This window comes from Scyliorhinus torazame, chromosome 13 (assembly GCF_047496885.1).
Source record: "Scyliorhinus torazame isolate Kashiwa2021f chromosome 13, sScyTor2.1, whole genome shotgun sequence".
NCBI lineage: Eukaryota > Metazoa > Chordata > Chondrichthyes > Carcharhiniformes > Scyliorhinidae > Scyliorhinus > Scyliorhinus torazame.
The window spans coordinates 33180203-33199595 of NC_092719.1; the positions used below are offsets into that span (position 1 = coordinate 33180203).

The 19393-nt window shown below is 42.3% G+C and overlaps 1 protein-coding gene across 9 annotated transcripts in view; it reads right to left on the reverse strand.

The window, feature by feature from the left end:
- kmt2e (lysine (K)-specific methyltransferase 2E) overlaps positions 1-19393 on the reverse strand; it is a 192640-nt gene that overhangs the window by 82644 nt on the left and 90603 nt on the right. For 6 of the 9 annotated variants that reach the window (XM_072471298.1, XM_072471304.1, XM_072471297.1 and 3 more), the window contains exons 7-8: positions 1695-1763; positions 182-354 (exon numbers count right to left, since the gene is read on the reverse strand). In XM_072471298.1, coding sequence (XP_072327399.1) covers positions 182-354; positions 1695-1763 — 242 coding nt within the window. The remainder of the gene's footprint in view (positions 1-181; positions 355-1694; positions 1764-19393) is intronic. The other 3 variants (XM_072471299.1, XM_072471303.1, XM_072471301.1) reach the window with 3 other exon arrangements.

Consider the following 19393-nt stretch of genomic DNA (forward strand, 5'->3'; position numbering starts at 1 on the left):
TTATAGGATTTTTATTGTCAATGCAATGTATTTCAAAGACCCAAGACTTCCAGTAAAAAATGAGCCAGCTACTGAACTCAAACTCTTCTATAAATATTTCTTTCAAGTCAAATAGTGCAGGACTCTCTAGCTGTGGTACCAAGCAAAACAAGCAGATTGTGATTAGACAAATTCTACTTGCCTTTCTAGATTTTGCAGCAAACTGCTCCTTTTCTCCACTTTTCTTTCGTTTTTTCTCATTTACCTTTGTTACCCTAGTGGCAGTCAATGTGATAGTTGTAGGGGTCTGCTGAAAGGCAGTATATAGTTCCACAGGTACCTCATCTCCACTTTCAGTTGCACTGCTGTCTCCATCTATTTAATAAAAAAAGAAATCAAAACCTTATACAACACTGTCATCGCTTTTTAAAAAAGTTACACTAATAATTTGCATATGGATATATATATATAATAGATAAAAAATATATACAATATAGAATAGAACCTTAATTATCCACAGGTCAATTATGTGCATAGTCCAGTGTCAGTAAGAATTTTCTCAGGAGATGGGAGGCCAGCAGAAGTCAAGGGTATCAACAGACTTTTTTGTTTCAGAGCAGTTATTGCTGCAACAACTGTTTAAATCAACTGATCTGTCAACTCACAGTTCCTCCATATAAGAGCACATTTATAAAAGTTCTGTATTGATTTTAAAGTCAGTGATTTAACTGCTCTGGTCGTTACCAATTGCATGGTTGAATCAGTGCTCACAATTGATGCTGAGGATCTGAGAGCGTCATTGGTCTGCTGGAGATCTGTCTGATGAAGTCACGAGCAAGGCTGGGAGAGAACTGTGAGTTAGCAGATCAGCTGATTAGTTGAATGCTGCAATGGAAACTTAGTATTTGCGGTATATATATCACTGGAGAAGACTAAAGCAAAGCTATCAACAAGTGTATAGTAATTTGGGGTCTCAATCATCCACCAGTTGATATTATTTGTAAGGGGTTGCAAGAAGGGGCTGCCTCCATTATGCTGGATAATCTAAGTTATACTTTTCTGAAAAAAAAGAACTATGGATCTGGCATTGTAACACGGAGGCAAATACAAACATTATTGACCTGACACAGTGACAAATGGGAGCAAGGTTAAACAAAAGAAAAAGTCAACGATTTCACTATTCATAATGTAGCTTTATTTAGTATCTACTGTGTAAAATCAGATTAAAACAAATGGTTCACACAGAAAACGATTATTTGATAGAAATATGTAAGATAAACCATTACCTCACAAAACAATTAGGTTACAAGATAAGCCTTCATTGCTTTTGTCAGGGATCCAGCAAGCAAAACAGTTAAGGTTATATGCTACATTTTAAGAATCGGGGTTGAAGTCACAATGCTTCAGGGAACTGTGTCAGGTTATCACTTTAGAAAGTTTCGTTCCTATATTTTATATCTGCTCCACTTCTTAGAATATTCATCAACAATATATAAAAGATGAAAGAATAGTAAAGATACTCAAAAAGCATTTTGACTCATTAAGAGGCTGGAGGAAGTACAGGAGTACCAGAGGACAATGTGAAAAATCAACAGTTATAATCGTTGTTGAATAGATGGGTTAATAGGAATTAAAATTAACAAGTCACCAGGCCCAAATGGTCTAGATCCCAGAATACGGAGGGAAGTAAGTGATGAAATAGCAGATGTACTAACCATAACTTTCCAAAATTCGTTGGAAACAGGAATTGTACCAAAGGACTGGAGGGTAGCGAATGTTAACTCCTGTTCAAAAAAGGGGAAAAGGGATAAGCCAGATAACGATGGACCAGTTATCCTCACATCAGTTGTAGGTAAACTGTTAGAGACCATAATAAGGGATAACATTAGTGAACACTTAAAAGGGATAGCTGACATAGGATTTTAAGGGATATGCCGTGCTCGAGTAAATTTAATTCATTCTAAAAGAAATTGCTGAGTATATGGACAAAGGGAGTTTAAGTAAGCAAGATGTTTTGGGAACTTAAAAATAATTGAAAAGAGAACGTCAATATTTACTGTGAAGATTAAGGTCCATGTATTAAAGATAAAAGTGGAGGCCTGAACAGAAGGATGGCTAAAGGACAGGAAGCAGATAGGGGTTAGGGTATTTCTCAGGTTAGCAAGATGTATCTACTAGACGGATAAATGGTAGGACCTCTCTTCATATACATAAATGATATAGGACATGGGCACAGAGGAAGTGATACCAAACTTCATTGTTAATGATAAATAATGGGCACGACAAACTGAGAATGCAAGTCCACAGGAAGAAATTAATAGGTTAAGAGAGTAGAAATTTAGCAAATACAATTCAGCGTAGATAAATATAAAACAATATATTTTGAGAGAAATTAGTGAGAATCATGCCCAACAATAAAATGCTTTGCGCAATAGATCCAGATATACATACCTTGAGTGTGGTATTACAAGTAGAAAAAAGTTTGAAAAGGACAATGGATTCTAGGTTGATTATGAAGGACGTTAAATATTGAAGAAAGGAGCTAATGATTAATTTGTGTAACATATTGGTTAGGCATAGCTAGGGTATTTTGAGTTTTGCATACTGCACCATAGAAAGGCATGATAGACAAGGTACAATGCTGATTTGCTATGTTTGTGCTGGGGTGTTAGGGATGAAAGGTTATAGTCACAAGTGTGTTGAAAAACTCATGAAGTAGAGGATGTTAAAGGCGGGACTAACAGGACAACATATTATGGCACCTTTAACCCAAGGTGCTTCACAGGAGCATTATAAAGCAAAATTAGACTGAGCTCCATAAGGCTACATTGGGGCTTATTGCCAAAAGGCTTTATCAAAAAGGATATTAAGGAGCATCTTAAAGCAAGAAAGTGAGGCAGAGAATCAGAGAGGTTTTATGGAGGGAATTCCAGAGCTTAGGGCCTGGGTAGCTGAAGTCCTGGTCACCAGTGGTAGAGTAAATATAATTGGAGATGTTTGACAGGTCAGAATTAGGTAATCTTGGATATCTAGGAAGAATGGCTGGAAGAAATGAGACAGAGGGAGCAGCTGAGGCCATCAATCGTGTCGAAAATAAGGATGAAAATTTTTGAAATCAAGTAATGCTAAAAATTATAAAGGGGCTGAGAGCAAATGTTGGAAGGTTCCAATTCCTTTTGAATCAGTAACAAAGGAACATATTTCAGAATTAATAATATAAACATAAAAGGGGAGCTTATAGAGTTTTTTAAAAATTTAAACGGTTAAATGGAAAAGAAATACTTTATTTTAAGTCAATCACAATATCTAATCTTGAACTAGGTAAGCACTTAAAATAATTAAGAGTACAGGAATGAACAGACAACTGGAATACCAACAGATAGTTCCAGGAGAGCCAACATCAACAAACACTTTCTTCTACATTCAAATATCAGATTTCAGAGTTAATATATAAAAATAATTTCTCCGCAACACAACATATTTCATATTATCATAAATCCAGGTCCAAAATAACGGTCAGTGAGAACAAAGAAGCTGGTTTTGGTTCTGGTCAGCTTTGTTCAGAATGGTCAGCCATGCAGAATTGTGTCAAAACTGAACTTTTGAAAAAGCTATATCTCGAATCCACGTTTGGGCCACATGGAGTGCACACATTCTCCGGACTGTCAAGTAATGCCTTCTGGCAGTGTTATCTGAAATCGAATTCCAATATCTAACCATCTATTTCCATAAATTTATCATATGAGGTATTTGAAAATTGCTCAATGCAATTTAAGTGGGTATTCCTACCACTGCAGAAAGAGGGGAAAATCGGGTCATTTCAGTCTATCTCTTCACCTACAGAGACAAAGAAATCGCTGGCTGTACCATTTGTAACCAAGTTTGTGCCATAGGTAATCATACAGACTGGACCTAGGCTCCATCACTACCAATAAATGAGCCAGATGATTCATAACACAGGGGACATCAGCTACTCTAATGTGACAGTTCTTTTTGTTACACGGCCAGCAACTTGCCCAAGAGAGCTGACAACTATCCTTGTTATGCAGACAACTGGTAATAGTAGTCCAAAGATTCCCAGGGACATGAACCCTGCAACTGGAAAGCAAAGGTCATGTCAAGATATTCGCAACTACAAAATCAATGGTCGTGTCAAGCACACCTCAACTTTCAATTAAATGGATCCTGGTCGATGGAAAGGATATAGGGGCTGGGAACTCAGGCCTAGGTTTATTAGGATGCCACGGTTATGCACAGTCTGGTTCAGCCTGATGGGAAGGAGGAAGAAATGAGTGAAGAGACAGAAAAGCAATTAACAGTTTACTTCAACATTTTACCAGAGCAAAATCTTCAGCAGACTGCTCTGACAGAGCTAGCAAAATTCATACAACTCAGAAGATTTCTTTGAACTAATAGATTAAACCAAATAGAAAATGGAATGCATAACAATCCTGGTCTTTATACTTCAAGGAACACTCAATACTCAGAAATTTACCCAAACTGTTCAACTGTACAGTTTGTTTCACTGCTGAAAAGTTTTAAACCAGTCAAAACTGACTAAACAGTTTGGTCCGGTGAAACCATAAATATGTGCAACAACTGATAGCTTGCCATTTCTTCCTTAGTAATTGATTAATTACAGTTTGCAATTATGATTCATATACAAGACTTGCAGTGCCATCACCATATCAAAGCAATGGAGATAAGCAAAAGAATAAGTCTGTCAGGTTTATCTATGGTATGGAGCTATGATATTTCACTTGTTTTGTATGCTAACTATGATCTGTAGTCTCACTATAAGTGTGAGATAGGTCAAGTGAAACCATCCTAAATTACGTTCCGTTGCAGGCATTTAGAAGCTCCTTTGAAAATTCAAACCCAATATATACTGTAAAATGTTGTGCAATGTGGGAAAACAACACATTACTATGGTAGGGATTCATCACTGCAAAAATATCCCAGATGTGCAATTTTTTAATACACTGATGAGGACAGGACAGAACTTTGATCTGGGCCTACTCAATGCACATCTCAACAATGCACAAAGCAAACCACATTACAAAAATGCCATGGTTGGAGGATTACACAAAACCTGTAACAACTAGTTCAAAAAATCTGGTATACCAATAGGATATTAAATAAGCATTGAGAATTACTGATTAAATAGGAAACTTAAAAATACTTTTTTGCTGGTTTGGCACAGCAACATTTTCAATGATACAAAAAAACGAACTTGAGAAACAAATCCATTTGTACACTTGCATTTCTGTAGCATTGTTAATGAAGAAAAGCGAACCAAAGGCTTTCAGCAAAGCACAATCCAAAGTTCTAGATATCAAGGACGGTGGCCAAAAACCTGGTTAAAGATGTGGATTTCAAAGAGAGGGAGGAATTTTGAGCAGAAGACTTAGACCAATTAAGACATGTGGAGCTGAAGGTAGGACACGAAGAAACCAGAGTTGGGAAGAGAGGCTGCTTAAGTGATTTGGGATGTTTTGGGAGACAAATTAAATTTGGAAAAGAGCGAGTGCTTTTTGGTCTTCCCGCCAGGGATGGAAGCTGGGTTGGGGAGATTGCCATTTTGTGTGGAGGCTACTCACTTCAGGTATCTGGGGATGCAGGTGGCTCTGGATTGGGCTCGGCTACATAAATTGAATTTTACGAGTCTGGTGGGCAGGGTCAAGGCTGATTTGTTGACATGGGAAAGCCTCCCCCATCATTGACAGGCCAGGTGCAGGCGGTAAAGATTAATGTTCTGCCGCGGTTCTTATTTTTATTCCAGTGTGTACAGGTCTTCTTTTCGAAAGCGTTTTTTATGTGGGTGAAACAATTTGATATTTTATCTTTTGTCCGGACAGGTAAGGTAGCGAGGATTAGGACGAAGGTGCTTCAGAGAGGGTGACAGCCAAGGGGTTGGCTCTGCCGAATTTGATGTATTATTATTGGGCGGCGAATGCCGTAAAGGTGCGGAGTTGGGGTAGGGAGCTGGAGACAATATGGGTGACAATGGAGGCAGGCTCTTCTAGGGGGATCAGGGAAGCGGGCGCTGGCAATGGTGCCGCTTCCATTTGCCCCAGGGAAATATTCGGGTAGTCCAGTGGTGGGTGCCATGCTGAAGACATGGAGGTAATTTTGGCAACATTTTAAGTTAAGGGCTGATGCCGATCTGAGAGAATCATGTGTTTGAGCAGGCGAGATTGGATGCTATGTTTCAGGGATGGGAGGAGTGGGGTGGTGCAAATGAAGGATTTATTCTTGGAAGGGTGGTTTGAAGGAGTTGACGGAGAAGTTTGGGATTCCACAGGGGGATGCCTTTAGGTATATGCAAGGAATATGCAAAGATTTTGCGAGGAAGGTTTTCCCAACGTTTCTGGTGGCACCGCCCTCTACGTTGTTGGAAGGGGTGTTGTTGTCGGCGATGGGTTGGGGGGGTGGGGGGTCATCTCGGTGATTTATGGGAGGATTCTGGAGGAGGATATGGCGTCATTGGAGGGGTTAAGGCCAAGTGGGAGGAGGAGCTTGGGGAGGGGTTGTGGTGTGAGGTGTTGTGGAGGGTGAATGCTTCAACCTAGTGTGCGAGACTGGGGTTAATACAGTTAAAGGTGGTGCACAGGGTACATTTGACGAGGTCAGGGATGAGGCGGTTGTTCGAGGGGGTGGAGGATACTTGAGAGTGGTGTGGGAGAGGTCAGGCCAACCATGTTCTGGTCTTGCCCAAAGTTGGAGAGCTTTTGGAGGTCTTTTCTCAGCACCATGTTAGCAATCGTGCACTTGGAGCCCAGGCCTCTGGAGGGCCATATTTGGGGTGTCGGACCTGCCGAAGCTGCATATGGGGGCGGCCGGATGTTTTAGCTTTCGTCTTGTTGATTGCTTGCAGGCGGGTGCCGTTGGGGTGGAGGTCAGCTTCTCCACCCTGTGCCTCAGTGTGGCTGGGGGACCTGATGGAGATCCTCATCTTGTGAAGGTGAAGTTAACCTTGAGGGGAGCAATTGAAATGGGGTCTGTTTAATCATCACTTTAAAGAGTTAGTTACTATCAGCTGCCAGTGGTGGGGGGTAGGGTGGGGGGGGGGGGGGGGGGGGGGGGCTTGTCTTTCAAGTCATAGGTGGGTTGGTTGGTAGAGTGTGGAGGGGGGGGGGGGAAGAAAGGTGTTCTTCTGTTATTCTTTTTGTTTCATGGTGTTTTGTTTCATGTATGAAATGTTAAAAACCAAATAAAGATATTTTCAAAAAAAAAGAATGGTAAGTGCATTAAGAATCTAAAGCCACTGTAGTTCAGCAAGGATGAGATGGTGGGTGATTGTGACTTGATGTGGGGCATCAGAGTTTGAGTGAAAGGCCGAGGTGCCAATCAGGCATGGTTGAGATACCAATCTCAAGCAATTGCAATAGTTGACACTTGAGATGACGTAAGAGTTCTAGTGGCAGAATGAGGAAAAGAAGCATTGTTATGGAAGTTGAAATAGGCAGACTTTGTGATGGAGAGGACATGGTGGTCAGAGATTTAGCTCTGCATCAACTTTGACGTATGAGCAGGCTAGTTCAGGTCAATACAACAGCCAGGAATGGGGATAGAATCAGTGGTGAGAGTCAGGTTTTTACAGAAGGCAGTAATGGTGGTCTTGGTCTTCCCACTGTCTAGCTGTAGAAAATTTCAACTCCTTGAAATCTGGATGACAGGCAAGCAGACTGAAGGGACAGGCAAGCAGACTGAAGGGACAGAGACAGTGGAAAAGCCACGTTGTGTTTGTCAGATAGGAACATAAGTAAGGTTGTAACCCCTTGAGTCTGTTCCACCATTCAATTTGATCATGACTAATTTGTTACTCAACTCAAGATTAGGCCATTCAGGAGCAGAACTCAGGAGGCACTTTTTTCTTTAAATAAATAGTAGTAAGAACTAAAACGCTACCCCCAAAAAGTTGTAGAACTTTATGATAAAAATCTATTTATCAGTCTATTTGTTAGATAGGAGCATTAAGGGATATGGAGAAAAGTTGGGGAAATAGTTTATTAGAGGTGCAGGTCAGCACCGATCTAGTGTGAATGCTACAGCAGGTCCGAGTGACTCAACGACCAACCCCTCTTCCAGGTTGTGCCCTCTGGTTCTGGGTACTTCCCACCTTCAAGGGAAACAGCTATTCAGCCTCTCCTCTATCCTCCATGGCGAACATATTCTAAATTACTGTCCCCAGTACTCCAAAGTAGGATCTATCCAAGGCTCTGTAAAACTTTAATAATCCAATCCCCTGGAGATAAAGGACAACATTCCATTAGTAATTTTATTTAATTTTTGTACCTGTGCACTAGCTTTTAATGATTGTGTACGTGAACATCCAACTTCCTTTGTTCTTCGTGTTTTTGGTCACTCATTCTGAATTTCCTTTCTTGGATCCAAATTGGACTATCTCATACTTCCCAACGTGAACGTCATCTGCCAGTTTTGTCCTTTCACTTACTGTGTCTATGTGTCTTTGTAAGTTACTGCTGCCATCAACAAAATTTATTGAGTCTCCTAATTTTATGTAACCTTCAAACATGGATATACAACTCTCTATTCTTTCGTCCAAATGGTTGATAGTTGTGGTGAAAAGCTTATATCCCAGTACAGATCCCATCCCCAAGGGATATTACCTGTCATATTTAAATAATCAAGATTACCCCACTCTCTGACTCCTGTCTCAAACAATTAACAATCCATGTCATCAAAATTATCACTAATTCCATGTGCTCTTATTTTTGCCAATAATCTCGTGTGGAATATCATCAAATATCATGGGCGGGATTCTCCAACTCCCCCCGCCGGGTCGGAGAATCCCCGGGGGGCAGCGCGAATCCTGCGGGGATTCCCGCCACGCCGGTCGGGGGCCATTGGCAGCGCCCCCCCGGCGCGATTCTCCGGGCCCCGATGGACCGAGTGGCCGTCCATTTTTGGCCGGTCCCCGTCGGCGTGAATTACTCACCTCACGCACGGCAGGACCTGGCAGGTAAGTCGGCGGGGGCGGTCCTCTGGGGATCCAACCCCGGGGGGGGGGGCTCCCACGGTGGCCTGGCCCGCGATTGGGGCCCACCGATCTGCGGGCAGGCTTGTTGGGTGGGGGCACTTCTTCCTTCCGCGCCGGCTTCTCTAGGGCTCCGCCATGGCCGGCGCGAAGAGAACCCCCGCGCATGCGCCAAAGTACGCTGGCCGGTCTGCGCATGCGCGGAATCATGCCGGCCGTTCTGCGCATGCGCGAGAACACACCAGCCCTTCGCCGCATGCACGAACTCGTGCCGTTCCTTCGCCACAATCTGGATCGCCGCCAACCCCTCTGGCGTCTACCTAGCCGGAGTGGTTGGCGCCGGTTCATCCGCCAGCGTGGGGACTTAGTACCCAGAAGGGAGAATGCTGACCCATATGGGATGGGATGCAAGTCATATCCTCAGAGACTTCCATAGTCACCTTATTAGTGTCTTATAAAAAGAATTGTACTGTATTAGTCAGACCTACCCATCACAAATTGATGCAGATTCTCTAATCGGCACATATTTCTTCAAATGCATAGTCACGGTATCCCTGACAGTAGATTCCAGTACCTTCCCACAAAGTTAAACAATAAGACCATCAGATATAGGAGCAGAATTAGGCCGCTCGGCCCATCGGGTCTGCTCTGTCATTCCATCATGGCTAATATTTTTCTCATCCCCATTCTCCTGCCTTCTCCCCATAACTCTTGATCCCCTTATTAATCAAGAACGTATTTGTCTTAAAGACAGTCGGTGATTTGGCCTCCGCAGCCTTCACCGGCAAAGTGTTCCACAGATTCGCCACCCTCTGGCTGAAGATATTCCTCCTCATCTCTGTTTTAAATGATCCATCAGTCTGAGGTTGTGCCCTCAGGTTCTAGTTTTTCATACTAGCGGAAACATCATCTCTATGTTCATTCTATCCAGGCCTCGCAGTAACCTCTGTTTCAATAAGATCCCCCCTCATCCTTCGAAACTCCAAATAGTACAGACCCAGAGTTCTAAAACGCTCCTCATATGACAAGCTCTTCATTCCAAAGATCATTCTTGTGAACCTCCTCTGGATTCTTTCCGTCAGCACATCCTTCCTTAGAAACGGGGCCCAAAACTGCTCACAATACCCCAAATGGGATCTGACCGGAGCTGAGTTCTTGTATTCTAGCCCTCTCGACATGAATGCTAACATTGCATTTTGCCTTCCTAACTGCCGACTGAATCTGCACATTAACTTTAAGAACTAGGACTCCTATGTCCCTTGTGCTTCTGATTTCCTAAGTATTTTCCCATTTAGAAAATAGTCTGTGCCTCCATTCTTCCTTCCAAAGTGCATAACCTCACACTTTTCCACATTGTATTCCATCTGCCACTTCTTTGTCAACTCTCTTATCCTGTTGTTATGGGAGAGGCGTTTTCAGAACCCCAAAATGTGGCATGGAGTTCAAGCAACCTCCCCCTTTAATGTATTTTGTTGCTTTTCCGAGCACACTGCTTGTTCTCCAGGTTTTTAAACACAAAACAATGTTTATTCTATGAACTCAACTTAACACTTTTAAATAAACATTGGATCACTTAACACCCCTCACTTCAAAGATAACCCCGAAAATAATACAATACTAAATAATCCTTCAGTTATTCCTTTCAACATCCAAGAGACTTAACACTTTGAAGCAGAAACACATCAGGTTAAAGGCTTTACTATTATGAGTTTAAATCACCCAAATGATCCAGAGATAGTCTTTAATGGCAGAGATCACAGCAGATCCAGTTCACTGCAAACACAGACACACCCCAAGCTCTTTTTCTCAAAACTGAAACTAAAAAACTGCAAAATGGCTGATCTAAAGCCCAGCTCCACCCACACTCTGATATCACTGCATTTCTTAAAGGTACATTGCTTAAATATCCATTTCTTAAAGGCACTCTCACATGACACCTCCCCCAAGAAAAAAAATAAACCATCAACTTTAAGATGGTTTCATTTTTCACTTTTGCACCATCCACTAAGAAACGTACACAGTAAATATACCTTTTTGTTTTTAAAAAAGAACAACACACGCAAACAGGTATAATAATAGTCCATTTTTCTTTGTTCTTCTTCCACCAACCAAAATCCTTCTCGATTGACAGTCTCTTTGAACAAAGTCTCTGCACGATCCATCCATTCCTCTTCTCATCGGAATTTCTCTTTAGAATCAGATACTTTAGTTCAATCTGACCACAGAGTCCCTTGCAATTCTCCAATACAGGAGCATTGGTGATCCCAGCTTTCAGGCAGTCAAATGCCTGTCGAAAGTCCGCTGTCCATTGAATTTTTTTACGTTTCTTCAGCAATTCCATCAGTGGAGTAATCACGCCACAAAACTTTTGCACAACTGTTCGATCAAATCCACTCATGCTAAGAAATCGCATTATTTCCCTTCGTCTTGAGGGTATTGGAAACTCGACAAGGAAAGTGATTTGGGCTTCTCCAAATTCACTTTCGGCTAGGTTCATCCCCAAACCCGCCGCCTGAAGTCGATCGAAGAACTCCATACGATGTTTTAAATGTTCTTTCCATGTCTGGAAGTTATAAATAAAAGCACATTGTCCCAATTTCTCAATGCAATCCCCCAAACGTGGGATAGGATAAGAGACCGTTCTTGTAACTGCATTCACCTTTCGATAGTCCACACACAACCGTTGGGTACCGTCTGGTTTAGGTACCATCACTATGGGTGAGCTCCATTGGCTGCAACCCACTTCAATTATGCCATTCTTCAGCATACTCTCAATCTCTCTGTTAACCTGTGCCAATTTTAAAGGATTAAGTCTATATGATGTTGTTTGATAGGAACAGCATTTCCCACATCTACATCATGTATAGCCATTTTAGTACTTCCCAATTTATCTCTACAAACTTGCCCATGTGATATCAATAACTCTTTCAGGTCAGTTCGTTTTTCCTCTGGAAGGTAACTTGACAATTCATCCCAATTTTTAAGAACATCCTCATTTTCCAATTTAATTTGAGGTATGTCAAATTCACAGTCATCTGGATTTGGTTCGTCACTTTGAATTAGAATCATTAAAACCTCCTCCTTTTTCTCTCCTTCCCTTTCAAAGTACCTTTTAAGCATATTCACATGACACACTCGGCGAGTCTTCCTTCTATCTGGTGTTTTTACCACATAGTTCACCTCACTTCATTTCCTTTCAATCTGATACGGTCCACAAAACCTAGTTTTTAAAGGCTCACCTACCACTGGTAACAACACTAAAACTTTATCCCCACTGGCAAAACTACGAACTTTGGATTTCTTGTCCGCTACCCGTTTCATCTTTCAAGTGCAACTTTCAAATGTTGTCTAGCCAATTCACCTGCTCCCTAAAATTTGACACGTAATCCAATAATGTAATTTCCGATTTCTCACCCACCAATTTTTCCTTAAATCAATTTAAGTGGTCCTCTTACCTCATGACCAAAAATTAGTTCAAAAGGACTAAATTTGGTCGACTCATTAGGTGCATCCCTAATTGCAAACAATACGAATGGGATTCCTTTATCCCAAGCCTCTGGATAATCTTGACAATACACCCTCAACATTGTCTTTAATGTCTGATGCCACCTTTCTAACGCTCCCTGCGATTCTGGATGGTACGCAGTTGATTTAAATTGTTTTATTCCTAAGCTATCCATAACTTCTTTGAATAACTTTGAAGTAAAATTCGATCCTTGATCCGATTGAATTTCTGTGGGTAGTCCATATCTAGTAAAGAATTTAAGTAACTCCTCCACAATCCTTTTAGCTGTAATATTACGTACTGGAATGGCCTCTCGAAACCTAGTAGACACATCCATTACAGTCAAAAGATATTGATTCCCACTTTTTGTTTTAGGAAGCGGTCCTACACAATCGATTAGGACCGTTGTAAAAGGTTCCTCAAATGCTGGAATGGGCATTAAGGGCGCTGGTTTTATCACTGCTTGAGGTTTCCCTATCACTTGACATGTGTGACATGATTGACAAAATTTAACTACATCTTTATGGCACATCTCCCTTAAACTTTCCCCCTCTCACCTTGAAATCGTGACCCCTTGTAATTGGCACCCCCACTCTTGGAAAAAGCTTTTTGCTAGCCACCCTGTCCATACCTCTCATAATTTTGTAGACCTCAATCAGGTCCCCCCCTCAACCTCCTGCTTTCCAACAAAAACAATCCTAATCTACTCAGCCTTTCTTCATAGCTAGCACCCTCCATACCAGGCAACATCCTGGTGAACCTCCTCTGCACCCTCTCTAAAGCATCCACATCCTTCTGGTAATGTGGCGACCAGAACTGCACGCAGTATTCCAAATGTGGCCTAATCAAATTCCTATACAACTGTGATATGACCTGCCGACTCTTGTACTCAATACCCCATCCGATGAAGGCAAGCATGCTGTATGCCTTCTTGACCACTCTATCGACCTGCGTTGCCACCTTCAGGGTACAATGGACCTGAAATCCACATTTCAAATGTGGATTTACCCTTAAAGAGCTGCTCTAGCTCCTGCCGAATTTTGTTATACTTGGCTTTTCCCCAATTTAGCACTCTTTCTTTAGGACCACTCTCGTCTTTGTCCATGAGTATTCTAAAACCTACGGAATTGTGATCGCTATTCCCAAAGTAATCACCGACTGAAACTTCAACCACCTGGCCGGGATCATTCCCCAATACCAGGTCCAGTATGGCCCCTTCCCGAGTTGGACTATTTACATACTGCTCTAAAAAACTCACCTGGATGCTCCTTACAAATTCTACTTCATCTACGCCTCCAACACTACACGAGTCCCATTCAATGCTGGGGAAATTAAAATCTCCCATCACGACCACCCTATTGCTCCTACATTTTTCTATAATCTGTCTACATATTTGTACCTCTACTTCACGCTCGCTTTTGGGAGGCCTGTAGTAAAGTCCCAACAATGTTACTGCACCCTTCCTATTTCTTAGCTCTACCCATATTGCCTCAGTGCTCGAATCCTCCATTGTGCCCTCCTTAATCATAGCTGTGATATCATCTCTGACCAGTAATGCAACTCCTCCACCCCTTTTGCCTCCCTCTCTATCCCTCCTGAAGCATCTATACCCTGGGATATTTAGTTGCCAGTCTTGCTCTTCCCTCAACCAAGTCTCCGTAATACCAATAACATCATATTCCCAGGTACTAATCCAAGCCCTAAGTTCATCTGCCTTACCTGCTACACTTCTCGCATTGAAACAAATGCACCTCAGACCACCTGTCCCTTTGCGTTCATCATCTCTTCCCTGTCTACGCTTCCCCTTAGTCACATTGAGTTTATTATCTAGTACCTTACTGGCTTTAGTTGCTGCCTCTTTACTGACCTCTAACTTCCTAATCTAGTTCCCATCCCCCTGCCACATTAGTTTAAAGCCTCCCCAACAGTGTTAGCAAAAGCACCCCCTAGGACATTGGTTCCGGTCCTGCCCAGGTGTAGACCATCCGATTTGTAATTGTCCCACCGCCCCCAGAGCCGGTTCCAATGTCCCAAAAATCTGAATCCCTCCCTCCTGCACCATCTCTCAAGCCACGTATTCATTCTGACTATTCTTGAATTTCTACTCTGACTGTCTCGTGGCACTGGTAGCAATCCTGAGATTACTACCTTTGAGGTCCTACTTTTTAAACTTATCTCCTAACTCCCTAAATTCTGATTGTAGGACCTCATCCCGTTTTTTACCTATATCGTTGGTGCCTATATGCACCACGACAACTGGATTTTCACCCTCCCCCTTCAGTATGTCCTGCAGCCGATCTGAGACATTCCTGACCCGTGCACCCGGGAGGCAACATACCATTCGGGAGTCTCATTTTCGACCACAGAAACGCCTGTCTACTCCCCTTACGATTGAATCCCCTATGACTATAGCCCTGCCAGTCTTTTTCCCGCCCTACTGCCTTCCCCTGGTGAGTCATCTCCCCCAACAGTATCCAAAACGGTATACCTGTTTTGGAGGGAGGTGACCGCAGGGTATACCTGCACTGCCTTCCTGCTCTTTCTCTGCCTTTTGGTCACCCATTCCCTGTCTCCCTCACCAATCCTAATCTGCGGTGTGACCAACTCACTGAACGTGCTGTCCGTGACCTCCTCAGCATCGCGGATGCTCCAAAGTGAGTCCATCCGCAGCTCCAGAGCCTTCATGCGGTCAAACAGGAGCTGCAGCTGGACACACTTCCTGCACATGGAAGGAGTCAGGGGCATCGGCCGCGTCCCTGAACTCCCACATTGAGCACGAGGAGCATAACACGGGTCTGGGATCTCCTGCCATTTTTACACTGTACTTCAACCTCATCTTCACTCTCTGATTTCTCCTCTTGTCTTAACCTGTGACTTTGCGACCTTGTTACTACACAATCTGGAAAAATCCCAGGATATTCGTCCTTGAACCCTTCAGTTGTCTGATTTTCCACTGGCTTATCAACCACAGTAGGCATCACTCCCACCTGCGATCCAGCTATATCATTACCCAAGATAAACTGTATTCCTGGACAAGATAGTTTCTCTATTACTCCTACTACCACTGCACCACTCTTCACTGGACTTTCCAACCTTACCTTATATAATGGAACACTACACCTCTCACCCTGAATTCCACGTATCACCACCTTTTCTGGCAATATTCTTCCCAAACTACATAATTCCTCATCTCTTACCATCAAAGATTGACTAGCCCCTGTATCTGTTAAAATTGTGACTTCTTTACCTGCTCCTCCTGATACACATTCTTTAAAGACATCTGGCACCTTCTTAACAATTACTTCTTGAACAGGCTGTACAATCGTTTGCAGCTCCTTCGCTTCCCTTGGGCTTTCGTTTACCACTCTAACAAATCTAACTGTCTTATCCTGTTTTACCACATCAGCCTTCCCTGTGCTTTTCTTCAACCACCAACACTGTGACTTTACATGGCCTCGTTTATTAGAGTGAAAACATTTGAAACTTTTCATCTCTTTTCCACCCTTCTGGATTTCTTTTTTAATCTGAGGTACACTCTCTTTATTGTCTCCCATCAGATCACCTTTACCACTTGAGTATTTCTCATGTCCCCAGTTTCTATCCCTCACAGGTTGAAACTGATGTAGGAAACCAATCTTTGATTTATGAACTAATTCATAATCATCTGCCATTTCTGCTGCTAATCTCGCAGTTTTGACCCTCTGTTCTTCCACACGAGTTCTCACTACATCAGGAATTGAATTTTTTAACTCCTCCAAAAGTATAATTTCTCTTGAGAGCTTCATACGTTTGGTCTATTTTCAAAGCCCTTATCCACCCATCAAAATTACTCTGTTTGAGCCTTTCAAACTCCATGTATGTTTGACCAAATTCTTTCCTTAAATTTCGAAACATTTGTCTGTAAGCTTCAGGCACTAGCTCATATGCACTTAAGATGGATTTCTTCACCTCCTCATACGTTCCAGATACCTCCTCCGGTAGTGATGCAAACACTTCACTAGCTCTACCTACCAGCTTTGTTTGAATCACATGTCCTGTGGCCATTTCATTTGTTTAGCTACCTTCTCAAATGAAATGAAAAAGGCTTCCACTTCCTTCTCGTCAAACCTTGGCAATGCTTGGACATATTTAAATAGATTCCCACCAAGCCTTTGACTATGACGCTCTTTCTCACTATCCTCATCACTGTCATCCAACTGTACGTTTCCCTTTACGTCTGCCAATTTTAATTGACTGTCATGTTTCATGGCCATTTTCTGAAGTTCAAACTCCCTCTCTTTATCTTTTTCCCTGATCTGTATCTCCCTTTCTTTTTCTTCTGCTCGGGCTATTCTTTCTTTTCTCCTTTCTTCTCTCTCCTTTTCTTTTTCCGCTCTCTCCTTTTCTTTTTCCGCTCTCTCCTTTTCTTTTCCCTCTCTCTCTTTTTCCAGCCGCTTTAATTCTTTCTCATGTTCCATCTGTTTAATTTGCAACTGAATTTTTGCCATATCTAATGAGTCAGAATGTATCACAGGCAAACTTTAAATGCTTAACCACTGCCATAATTACCTCATCTTTTCGCATTTTGTCAGGTAATGTTAACTGCAATGTTTTTGCCAGACCCAACAGTCTGCTTTTAGTCTCTGTCCGTAAGGTACTGCGTGTGACAGTCTCAACCCCGAAAAACTTATGAGCCTCTGAAAGAGCCATTGTCCACAACACTCTTAAACTAAAATACCACACCAGAAAAGCAACAATTCTTCACTGTCTTTAAGTTCACAAAAGCCAATCCAATAGATAGACTTTTATCCCCCTCGAGCCCCCAATTGTTATGGGAGAGGCGTTTTCAGAACCCCAAAATGTGTCATGGAGTTCAAACAACCTCCCCCTTTAATGTATTTGTTGCTTTTCCGAGCACACGGCTTGTTCTCCAGGTGTGGGATTACAATTATGGACACGTGGGTTTTTAAACACAAAACAATGTTTATTCTATGAACTCAACTTAACCCTTTTAAATAAACATTGGACCACTTAACACCCCTCACTTCAAAGATAACCCCGAAAATAATACAACCCTAAATAGTCCTTCAGTCATTCCTTTCAACATCCAAGAGACTTAACACCTTTAAACAGAAACACATCAGGTTAAATGCTTTACTATTATGAGTTTAAATCACCCAAATGATCCAGAGATAGTCTTTAATAGCAGAGATCACAGCAGATCCAGCTCACTGCAAACACTGACACACCCCAAGCTCTTTTTCTCAAAACTGAAACTAAAAAACTGCAAAATGGCTGATCTAAAGCCCAGCACCACCCACACTCTGACATCACTGCATTTCTTAAAGGTACATTGCTTAAACATCCATTTCTTAAAGGCACTCTCACATGACACTGTCCAAGTCCTTCTGCTGCCCCCCCACTTCCTCAGTACTACCTGTCTGTCTGCATATCTTTGTATCATCTGAAAACCTAGGAACAGTGCCCTCAGTTCGTTCTTCCAGATCATTAATATATATTGTGAAAAGTTGTGGTCCCAACACAGACTCCTGAGGTACACCACTAGTTACCGGCTGCCATCCTGAAAAATACCCCTTTATCCCCACTCTCTGCCTTCTGCCAGTCAGCCAATCCTCTATCCATGCCAGGATCTTACCCTTAATACCATGTACTCTTAACTTATTTAACAGTCTCCAATATAGCACCTTGCCAAAGGTCTTCTGGAAATCGAAATAGATCACGTCCACTGGTTCTCCTTTGTCTAATTTCCTTTATATCTCCTTAAAGGATTCTAACAGATTTGTCAGACATGACTTCCCCTTCACAAACCCGTGCTGACTCAGTCCTATTTTATCATGCACTTGCAAGTACTCCGCAATCTCATCTTTAATAATGGACTTACCAATGACCGAAGTCAGGCTAACCGGCCTATAATTTCCCGTCTTCTGCTTCCCTCCTTTCTTAAACAGGGGTGTATCCTACAAATTCCTTTTCTTGGGATCCATTAACAACTTGATTTTCCCAGTCCACCGGCATATCTTATATGCCTTTTCTATCTCCTGATTTATTTTCTACCCCACATCCTGACTACTGCCTGGGGGCCAGTACATAACTCCCATCAGGGTCTTTTACATTTGCGATTACTCAACTCTACCCACACAACTTCTATGCCGTCTGATCCAATATCACATCTTGCAATCAATTTAATTTCATTCCTTACTGACAATGCAACCCCGCCCCCATTGCCCATCTGCCTGTCCTTTCGATAGGACACATATCCTTGGATATTTAGATCCCAGTCCTGATCCCCTTGCAGGCACATCTCCGTGAGGCCCACAACATTGTACTGGCCAATTTCATTGTGTGCAACAAGCTCATTTACCTACAACACCCCCAGTTCTGCATTGACCACCTCCCTTCTCATATCTGGCACCTTTTTTCCTCTCCATGAAGTTAGATTCCTGCCACCCTCTATATTCTCCGTTCTATTACGTGGTCTGGAAACTTTACTAACCTCGCCCGAGCCCTCGACTCCTTTAACTAGTTTAAAGTCCTCGTCATTAATCTGCACTTCAATCTTCTTCTTTAACTTTGATTTTCTAATTCTCCATACAACTGAACCCCCCCCCCCCCACTATTTAGTTTAAAGCCCTATCTACAGCCCAAGTTATGTGATTCGCCAGGACTCTGGTCCCAGCATGATTCAGATGAAGACCGTCCCAGCGGAACAGGTCCCCTCTTCTCCAGTACTGGTGCCAATGTCCCATGAATTGAAACCCATTCCTCCCACACCAATCTCCTTAATCTTATTGATCTATGCCAATTAGCTCATGGCTCAGGTAGTAATCCAGAGATTATTACATTTTTAGTTCTGCTTTTTAATTTATCTCCTAGGGGTGTGACTGCCTCCTGGTACACAGTGTCCAGGA